At 43.9% G+C, this 10,911-nt stretch overlaps 1 protein-coding gene across 2 annotated transcripts in view; it reads right to left on the bottom strand.

The window, feature by feature from the left end:
* Positions 1-10,911, bottom strand: part of clcn6 (chloride channel 6) — a gene marked incomplete at its 5' end in the record, with an annotated part of 90,996 nt that overhangs the window by 63,787 nt on the left and 16,298 nt on the right. For both annotated transcript variants that reach the window (XM_084333212.1, XM_084333211.1), the window contains 3 exons: positions 986-1,052; positions 1,188-1,253; positions 1,531-1,596. In XM_084333212.1, coding sequence (XP_084189338.1) covers positions 986-1,052; positions 1,188-1,253; positions 1,531-1,596 — 199 coding nt within the window. The remainder of the gene's footprint in view (positions 1-985; positions 1,053-1,187; positions 1,254-1,530; positions 1,597-10,911) is intronic.

The following is a 10,911-nucleotide window of genomic DNA, read 5'->3' on the forward strand; positions in this document are numbered from 1 at the left end:
ACCGTATTTTATTCATATTTTTATTCGTATTCGTGACATTCTTGTTTACTGTGAGCGATCTGTAGTGCCAAATTTCCCTCGGGATGAATAAAGTATTTCTATTCTATTAATTTAATAATTGAGCAGCCCTACTTTGCAGGTGGAGGATCAAATAATGTGCTCAACTTCTGTGATCACAAGGTGCTGGTGAAAAATATTATGAATATCAGCAAGGAAACTGAACTAACGCAAAGCACAATTAAAATCATCTGTAAATTAAATAAGGTACTACATACATACTTAAGTATTCTGGCTAATTCTGGTTTCTCATAGCCGCCAACACAAAAGTATCTTAGTTTTTAAAATTCTAGTCAAGTCAAGTCAAGTCAAGAGTTTTAATTGTCACGGCATACAGGTATACAATGAAATGCGGCTGGTCTTGCCCGCGACGATGTGCAATACAGTGGTACAACATATAATAGAATCCGATAAAAATACAGTGGTACAACATATTAATAGAATCCAGTAAAAACAACAGTGCAATAAACAGGTACATGGTGTGCCATCTCGGTATCTGTACATAGTATTTACAGAGCATATAGGACATGCTAGGTAGCTTTAGTAGTGCAATACACTGTTCCTGATGTTATACTAATTTAAAGTGGCCTTTCCTCTGGCCATAAGTGTGCGTATGTGCGGCATGAGTGTCTATACTGTTTGTATTCAAGATATGGACAGAGTTTTTAATTGTTATTGAGGGTTATTGAGTTGTATTAAAGAGTTTCTTGTATCTTGTTATTTGATGCTTGCACAGTCTAGGGAGCTCACAGAAGAAATATTTCATTGCCATTATACTTGTAGGATGTGAGCATGACAAATAAAGAGCCTTTGAGTAATCAGGACAATTGTAAAATATTGTAACCAGGATGTTTACATTTGGCACAACATGCACCGTCGAACACTCAACTTCACATTGAGGTTTTTGATTCAATCTCAAAAAGGATACAATTTCCAACCAAGGTGAATTTGAGATGAGTGAAGAGACGTACGAAAAAGTCCACAAACAGCCCCACCTAAAACAAAAGGCACAGGAAAATACCATTCTTTGTTCATTTGCATCATGGGACATTTTGGTTGTATTTGGGAGAAAGAAGTAATCAGGTTTTCTTTTACAAAGAAAATGTAAATATCACCCAAAAGGAACTCACCAAACCAACCGTGACTCCAATGATGAACACCAGCATCCACCGCACGGCTTCGTACTTTTTGGCTTTCTGTTGACAGACAAGAGAAGGAACCTTTGAAAGAAACTGGCTGTAGAATTACAACGGTGGATTCAACTACCACCCCAACACAAATGTTTTAACCATCCACAACAGAATACAACAGTCCTTTTATATTCAAAATAAAGAGCGTTATGTAATAAAAGCTGCAACATAATGCATCTTTTAGGCTTTTTGGATAATATGTTGTATCTTAAAGCAATATGTCAGTAGGGGAATTTCAATATCGCCCCAAGCCTACTGGACACAGTTTAAATAGTGGGTCTACCTTATTGTCCATCCCCTCCAGGACCTCCACATATGGCTCGTTGATGCAGCGGTCATAATCCAGGCTCTGTAAAAACACATATGGAAATGAGGTTTGTGTGAGTGTGTGTGTGTGTGTGTGTGTGTGTGTGTGTGTGTGTGTGTGTGTGTGTGTGTGTGCAATATGAACTCAATTCAAGGTGCACTATCCAGTTTTGGGGGAGGGGATTTGTTCCCATAGGTTGCAATTAGTGTACGAACATATTTACTATACATGGAATGCTTAGAATGATTGTTATAATAATAACTTTATTTGTATAGTACTTTTCATACAGAAGTTGCAGTTCAAAGTGCTTCACAACAGTAAAAAAATACAGGCATAAGCGAGCATAAAAAAGATAGAGGTAGCAAGGTAAGGTCAATCACAGTGTTTCACATTAGGATCTAGCATCCCAATAGGCCTTTCTGTTTACAGTTTCATTCAGTAATACAAATAATAAAAATAGTTTAAAATGATTCAGTTTAACTCATTCCCCACCATCGACGAGTATACTCGTTATTGGCCGCCAATCGTTGAACTCCAACAACGAGTATACTCGTTATTTGATCATTATTTCTTTTATTCGATATTTCTATTCAGGGCTTGACATTAACACCCGCCAAATGCGGGTAGAATTCGTCAGGGGCGGGTAACTCCGTAATTCTACCGCCAAAGTTGAAATTTTTTCTTAACAAAAACATTGTAGTCTACAAAAGGCGCATCTGCAATAATTAAGTCAATCCAGGTGATACTACATAATCAGGGGAGGAAACTAACTTTTTGGCTTACCAGCCAACTGGCGAGTATATGATTTTTTTTACCAGCCAAACAGATTTTTTACCAGCCATAAATAAATCGCTAATTGTGATAATTACTTCTTTGTATGTCTTTGTCTGAATTGATTTTCAATCATAGTAATAATCACACCGTGTCTCTACTCTTTAAAATATTTATTACCATGAAACATTAAGGGCTAAATCCACAAAGAATGGATTGCACGGAGCAAGTTGCACCCTTACTTAAAATTCATTATGAATTGAAAATGGGGGACCCTGATGTAAACAAGACGAAAGTCTTTCTCTAGTCTGCATCCCCTTAACAATTGTGTGTATTGAGCCGTACTGTATTGTACCCATTCTGCAATATGTTAATAAAAGTTTCATTCAATCAATCACAGTGCAGATTGATTGATTGAATGAAAATGTTGCATTTGTTATATGCTAATAATAATAATATCTTAAATGTATATAGCGCCTTTCAGGAGACCCAAGGCGCTTAACAGCTAAAGGAGGGGGACAGGGAACAACGTAACAACAAAATAATAATCAAAAGGAAAGAAAGAAAGAAAACGAAAGAAAAAATGGGAAATCAGGCAGAGTCATCTAGAAATGTTGTGAAAAGGTGGGTTTTGAGTTGGGATTTGAAGGAGTGCAGGGATGTAGCACTACGGATGTTTGGAGGGAGTGAGTTCCAGAGGGTGGGTGCAGCCACAGAGAAGGCTCTGGGACCAACAGTCCGCATGTTGGTGGTGGGGATGGAGAGGAGACCGGAGTCAGAGGACCACAGCCTCCGGGGCGGGATGTAAGGACGGAGGAGGTCCGCTAGGTACCGGGGGGCAAGGGAGTGAAGGGCTTTGTATTGAATTGAAAACCTTTATTTATCCCGAGGGGAGATTCAGATGTCCTTTACAGCAGCATAACAGCAATTAAAAACAGCACTTTAGGCGGTCAGGTGGCGTACCGGAGATTGCGTTCGTCACCAACCCCGGAGTGGCTGGATTCGCCTGTTCGAATCCAGCTCACAGCTCCGGGGTTGTCACCAGCTTGGCTGGCCGTTCACACTAATACAATTGGCAGTATTAGAGGGTGGGAGAAGCTGGCGGGGTGGGTCCGGGTCATTGTAAACAGCGACTCCTACAGTTCGGTCGGGGCGCCTGCTAAGCGCGGATAGGACCTAAGTGGGATAGTGTGATCCTTCCACACGCTACGCCCTCTCAGTGAGAATCCGCGCTGCCAGGTGAAAAGAAGCGGTTGATTGGCTGGACGTGTGTCGGAGGAAGCACGTGGTAGCCTCCACTCTCCCAGACCGACTGTGGGGGGTAAGTGCGCAGCAACCAGGAAGGGGATTGGGAATTGGCATAACGACTAACATTGGGATGGGAGAAAATCGGAGGAAAAAGGAGGGGGAAAAAGATATATAAAAAAAAAAAAAAAAAAAGCACTTTAAAGAACAGTTAATACATACACTTATTAGTATGTGTTAAAAACAAGATGGACAAGTACACAGGGATAAAATAGCTAAAATAGGACTAAAAATAGAGCTAAAAGTGGTGAAAAAGAAAAAGAAACAAGTCCAATCATGATCTTAAATAGTTAAATTAATTTGTTATAGTCCACAACCCAGCTCCTCCAGTCCACGGCAGTTGGCCCGTCCTGGCCCTGCCTGGTTGTGGAGCCTGATTGCCACCGGCACAAAGGACTGCCCAAAGCGATTTGTGGTATGTCGGGGGGGGATGAGTCTGTGGCTAAACGTGGACCGCATTGCGGTCAGCTCATCATAGAGGGGGTGGCAGGGGTTCTCGAGGATAGCATACAGCTTCCTCCTCGTCCTCCCCTCTGCCACCACCTCCAGACTGTCCAGGTCCGCTCCCACCACAGAGCTTGTTTTTTTTATCTCCAACCTTCCGGAGCAGTGACTGCTTGGCCACAACCATGAGCTCAGTCTTCTTGCTATTTAGCTTCAGGACATTGGATGACATCCAGGCCTTGATGTCAAGGAGACAGTTGACGAGGTGCTGTGGGGGGAGGGGAGTGGAGGGTGAGGTGCTGATGTAGAGCTGAGTGTCATCAGCGTAAAAGTGGAAATTGAGACCATGTTTCCGGATTATGTGACCAAGGGGGAGCATGTAGATTGTGAAGAGGAGTGGACCAAGAACGGAGCCCTGCGGCACACCTTGGTTGACTGGGGCAGGGGTGGAGGTGGAGTTGCAGATGACTCATCCTGTGCGCAGCCTGAATGACTCCAAAGGCTAGTTCTGTATTTTATCCTATTTTGTCTCGTGTGTCTATTAGTGTTATTAGTCAGGTTTGTGGAAGTGCTGTTTTTGTTTGTCTGTGCATCATGCACTTTGATTATATACACGTTTACTGTAATTTGTGCCTCTATGCACTTAACTATGATATGCACTTCTAGGGGATGTTGATATCAACAGTAACACCCAGGTGGTCAGAAATGCGGTTGAGGAGAATGGAATGGGAGACCGTGTCAAAGGCCACAGATAGATCCAGGAGGATGAGGAGGCTGATGTGACCGGCGTCGGAGGCAATGAGGAGGTCGTTGGTGACCTTGGTGAGGGCAGTCTCGGTGCTGTGGTGTTTCCTGAAGCCAGATTGAAAGGGTTCATAGAGCTCATGGTTGGACAGGTGTTGGTGCAGTTGGGCGGCCACTGCTCTTTCCAGGATCTTGCTCAGGAAAGGAAGGTTGGAGATCGGCAGGTAATTCCCAAGGTCATCTGGGTCCAGACCAGGCTTCTTCAGGATGGGCGTGACTGATGCTGTCTTGAAGCTGGAGGGTACCCTGCCCGATTCCAGGGAGGAATTAATTATTCCCACGATGGTAGGGCACACGGCAGGCAGGCCAGCTTTGACCAGGATGCTGTGTTAGATCAAAGCTATCCAGTAGATTTTTAGCTCTATAGTTTTGGAGTCTGTTTTCTTATTAAAATTAATGTTCAAGTCTCCATTTAGGATCACCTTATCATATCTGGTAACTAAGGCCAGGCCATTAACGCTGTTACCGGGCTAAGTTAACACTTTGAGTGCCAACGACGAGATTTCTCGTTATTTCATGCCATACGTTGAGTGCCAATGACGAGAAATCTCGTTATTTAATAGTTATTTTTTTATTAGCGATTTCCATTCATTTTATCAATCTAGCCTCACGTTAACATTGGGACTGGCTTTGAGCTCAAACAGGGAAAATACCGCCCCCTATCGTCTCCAGGGGTTGGTAATGCACCCATTGGATTGGACTGAATGGAAATGGATGGGGAAAAGAAAATCCGGAATCCACATTTTACTTACCCGGCATGTAACCCGAGCCGATTGCATTCATTGCCGACCCTCAGAACAGCGTGGAATATGTGTTTCGAGCACCCAGCGTTGGATCAATAAACGCGATCGATATTTGGAATGGCGATCAGGAATTTGAATAATCTTTTTTGAGAACATCTGATCTGAGGTAAGAAATCTATTTTACCAGTCTTGGGTAATCAGAGTTTTTTGTCACATATATATCAACGTGTCCCCTATATGTGTGTGTGTGTGTGTGTGCGTGCGTGCGTGCGTGCGTGCGTGTGTTGATCAGGAAATAGATAATCGATTTCAGCCCGCTTCTCTAGCGTGCATAAGTACACATATACTATCAATAATCTAGCGTTTATTTGAAAACTATTCATAAATAGGCCAAAAAATGACAACGTGTTTTGTGTATTACACTAAAGGGCGTTTATCACAGAATCTTTTTTATTTTCTGGAAATCTCCAAAAACTAGCGTTTTTTTAAATGGTATAAAACGGAAATGTACTGATGAAAAAACAATCCGTTTCGTACATGTTGACTGCAAGCAAGTCATTGATAAGCGACGGGCGTATTAGACACAAGATATATTTTTAAGATATAGTTTATGCATTCGCAAATGTGCTCGCCCTCCCATTGACTACAGCGCTGGCACTCAAGCGCTAAATTGTGCGCCCCCTGCTGGCACTCAAAGTGTTAACAGCGGACTCTTATCGCGCGATAAAAAGATTACCGCCGTTAACACTTTGAGTGCCGACGACGTGTTATGTCGTTAGTTCATGCCGACCGTTGAATGTCGACGACGCTAATTGTCTTTTTTTATTTTTTATTAGCGATCTGAATCCATATTTCATCAACCGAGTCTCCCGTTGGTACAGCAGCCCCTCTAGGAGCTCCGATGGGAAAATACCGCACCCTATCGTCTATCCCTGTGTAACTGCAGGCCATTCGATTACACTGGTGGATGTGTGGTGGATGTGTGGGGGGGAGCCTACTGGCTCCACTATGCTGGCGAGCCGTCTGATGAAGAGGGATGGAATGGCGATCAGGAATTGGAATAATCTTTTTGGAGAACATCTGATCTAAGGTAAGGAGTCTATGTTACCAGTTTTAGGATAATCAGAGCTGTTTTCACTGAGATAACAGCGTGTCCCGTATGTGTATATGTGTGTGTGTGTGTGTGTGTGCTGTTGAGGAAATAAGAGAATCGATTTCTCAGCTTGCTTCTATAGCGTGCATAAGTACACATATACTATCGATAATCTAGCGTTTATTTGAAAACGATTCATAAATAGGCCGACAAATGACAACGTGTCTAGTGTATTCGAGAATATTCCAATAAATGCCGTTTATGACGGAATCTTTCTATTTTCCTGAAATTTTCGAGAAAACGATAGCTTTTCTAAATGCTATAAAAAGGATATGAACCGATTAAAAAACAATCCGTTTCGACAATGTTGACTGCAAACGGGCAGATTAGACACATGGCCATAATTTAAAACATAGATTATGTGTTTTTAACGCTATCATTGAAGTGGATGCTGGCATCCAAGGACATTAATCAACGTTAATGGCCGGCACTGAAAGTGTTAATCTATTCTCAAAGTTGGGTCTGGGAGCAACGCGGCTACAGTCACATAACGCTCCAGCTGCAGGGAGGGGCTGAGCAGTACCCACACTTTAGTTTAAGAAGTAGCTCTTCAGCCCTGTGTTCTACAGCCTGTGATAACTCCTCTTGGGAGTCGCGCTGTTCTATGTAAACTCTGCGAGAAACACGTCCAATAAATGCATCTTTAACATGCTTTATATCCTCGCCATTACTATATGCCCATCGCGGTTAAAACATTTTTAACTAACGTTAGCTGCTAACTAAGTTAAGCTATATGTTACAAGCTAAAAAGAAAACAGCCCTTCGACTGATGGGATCAGAGTCGGAGTCGGATGACGACACACCAGTATGCAATGCTGTGGAGAGGTACAAGGTAGAGCCAAGTGCCAGCTTGGATCAGTGTGCACTGAAGTGGTGGTCAGACCACACTGCTGTCTATGGTAAGCTGGCCCACATTGCCCTGAAGTACTTGGGGACCCCTGACTGTTCTCTTTATCAGGCCATATTGTACAGAAGAAGAGAGCTAGTTTGTCACCAGCCAATGTGAACAAGCTGGTCTGTCTGAGTGACTGGTGGAAGAAGGAGAAGTAGAGATTGGACTGATTGAGTCAAGCCATGTCACATAGCTACTGAGTGACTGTACTGGTAACACAGAAAAGGTAAGGACTTACTTCTGGTCATTATTTGGGTAGAACACACATATTTTGAATGCCTTCGGCAGACTTCAAATTAGCCATTTTATTGCAGATAGATTAAAAAAATTAATCTATGCCCACCTCTACTGGTAACGCATAGTGAAATCAGTTCAGAGAACTCTTGTATAAATATTGGTGAATGTCTAAGCGGTCGGTATATTGTGACGATTATAGTTGATTCGGTTTTGAGTTCAATAGCGAGATATTCCATCGATATGAACTCACCTAGTTCTGTGATTTTAAACAAGAGCTTTGAGGAGAAAATAGCTGCGACCCCTCCTCTTCTGTTTTTTCTGGGTATTTGATGAAAACTATAGTCTGGTGGGCAGGTCTCTATCATTATTGATGTAGCTGTGTAGTTATTGAGCCATGTCTCCACTAAGCAGATGCAGTCTAAGTTATTTTCTTTAATCAGATAATTTACTAAAAATGTTTTATTGTTCAGTGATCTGACATTTAGGAGGGCAAATTTTATTTGTTGGACTTGTTCTATGTTATGAGAGGAGATCTGCTTTGGCTGGACCTTGATAGCTTTGAGATTACATTTACATTTACATTTACATTTAGTCATTTAGCTGACGCTTTTATCCAAAGCGACTTACAAGTTCTGTACGACAAGCCATCAGGAAGAGCACAACTCTATCAGCTGAGTAACAATGTTCATCAAAGTGTTGAGTGCTACAGTGTAGGTTAGTTTATTAGGACAAGTGCATGACAGTATGGTTAGTTAGGGTTAGATTTTTTTTTTTTTTTTTTTTTTTCAGATAATGGTTGAAGAAGTGAGTCTTTAGTCGACGGCGAAAGATTGGACGTGTTTCGGCTGTCCTAACTGGGGTGGGTAGTTCATTCCACCATTGTGGGGCAAGGACTGAGAATAGGCGACTTCTCTTTGATGACCCTCCCGGAGCTTGGATAGGAGTAGGTCTGAGGCGGCCAGAAGATGCAGAGCGTAGGGGTCTTGAGGGTGTGTAGTTAGAGACCATTGACCGGAGGTAGGCGGGAGCAGTTCCCTTTGCCGCACGGTATGCTAGGTCAAGGGCCTTGAAGCGGATTCGTGCAGCAATGGGGAGCCAGTGCAGGTCCCTAAGAAGTGGGGTGACATGGGCCGACTTCGGTAGGTTTGAGATCAGGCGGGCCGCTGCGTTCTGAATGAGTTGAAGAGGCTTAGTGGCAGTGGCCGGGAGGCCAGCGAGCAGTGCGTTGCAGTAGTCGAGGCGGGAGATGACTGTTGATTGGACGAGGAGTTGGGTGGCTTCTTTTGTCAGGAAGGGGCGTATCCTTCTGACGTTGCTCAGGAGGAATCGGCAGGTTCTGGTTGTCGCTGCGATGTGAGCAGAGAAGTTCAACTGGTCGTCGAGGACAACACCAAGGTTCTTGGCGGTCGGGGACGCGGTCACAGCTGCATTCTCGACTGTGATGGAAAGGTCGGTCAGGGGGGAGGATTTGGCCGGCAGGTGGAGCAATTCTGTTTTGCTTAGGTTCAGTTTGAGGTGGTTGGTCGTCATCCAGGCGGAGATGTCGGACAGACAGGCCGAGATCCGCTCAGAGACGTGGATATCTGAGGGAGGGAAGGAGAGGAAGAGTTGAGTATCGTCGGCATAACAGTGGTAGGAGAAGCCATGAGACGTGATAATGTTACCCAGTGATTTAGTGTAGAGGGAGAAGAGAAGGGGTCCTAAAACCGAGCCCTGGGGGACACCCGTCCGCAGGGGGCGGGTGGCCGACAGGGTCCCTCTCCATGACACTTGGTAGGAGCGGTCATTGAGGTATGATGACAACCATGTCAGCGCAGATTAGCAGCAGGTGTACGCATATTTGATGGTGTATGGCTTGTATAGATTTTTCAATGCCATTGGCTGGTTTAAGATTACTGGTATATTCTGAGAGATTGTATATTATGTCATCATGAATCAAAATTAATACATTTGAGGCACCATGAACCAAATGTAAGCATTCTTTGAACAAAACTGCGGGCCCTGCCATTGTAAACAACCGCAGTGGAACAGCAGCTTTTCATGCAGGTTTCTAGCTTCAGTGTTCCATGGACCCAGACGCTTTGTTTATTCAGTTATGAAAACATACCATATAATACATTTTTTTATTCTTTTGAGTTTCACATTTCTCTCCCAAAGTTGCAAAGTGCACCTTTAACTCATTCAGCGCCAATCACGAATAAAGTCGGGTTATCTCGCCAGCGGTTGAGCGCCAACCCCGAGAAAAGTCGGGTTTTGGTCGTTTGATCTTTTTCCTTTGATCCCCGATCTACACAGTCCCCCGGAGCCTCCTGGCATAACGTTGGAATTGCAATGACGATTGAAATCCACCAGGTGGCAGTATCACCTACCTTATGAAGATCATGGGCCAGCTATTAATGTGTTAGTACCAGCCCCACCACAGCCTCAAAACAAGGTAGTCGTTGTGAGCAGCAGTGAGAAGAACATGTTCGAGAATCGCGATCGCCTAGAGCAGTGGTTCTCAACCTGTGGTACGTGTACCACGGGTGGTACTTGGGCCCCCTGCTGGTGGTACTTGAAAAAAAAAGATATTATACTTTTTTTCTTAATTTTTTTCTTTTTTGTCTGCAGTCAGGTCACTGAACTTAGAAGCAGGCAGGCCTGGAGTAGCCATCTGGCATACTGGGCATTTGCCCGGTGGGCCGACGCATATGTGGGCCGTTATGATTAAAAAAATAAATAAAAATGACACTGGGCTGGCCCAATCATATATATCTTACTAAGCACCCCCCGCCGCCAGTCGTGCAGGTACATGACTGAGAGGGGGGCTGGTACATGACTGAGATGGGTCTGTGGTACATGACTGAGAGGGGGCTGGCTGGTACATGACTGAGATGGGGCTGTGGTACATGACTGAGAGGGGGCTGGTACATGACTGAGAGGGGGCTGTGGTACATGACTGAGAGGGGGCTGTGGTACATGACTGAGAGGGGGCTGGTACATGACTGAGAGGGGGGCTGGTACATGAC

Source organism: Notolepis coatsorum (assembly GCF_963971535.1).
Source record: "Notolepis coatsorum genome assembly, chromosome: 17".
Classification (NCBI taxonomy): Eukaryota; Metazoa; Chordata; class Actinopteri; order Aulopiformes; family Paralepididae; genus Notolepis; species Notolepis coatsorum.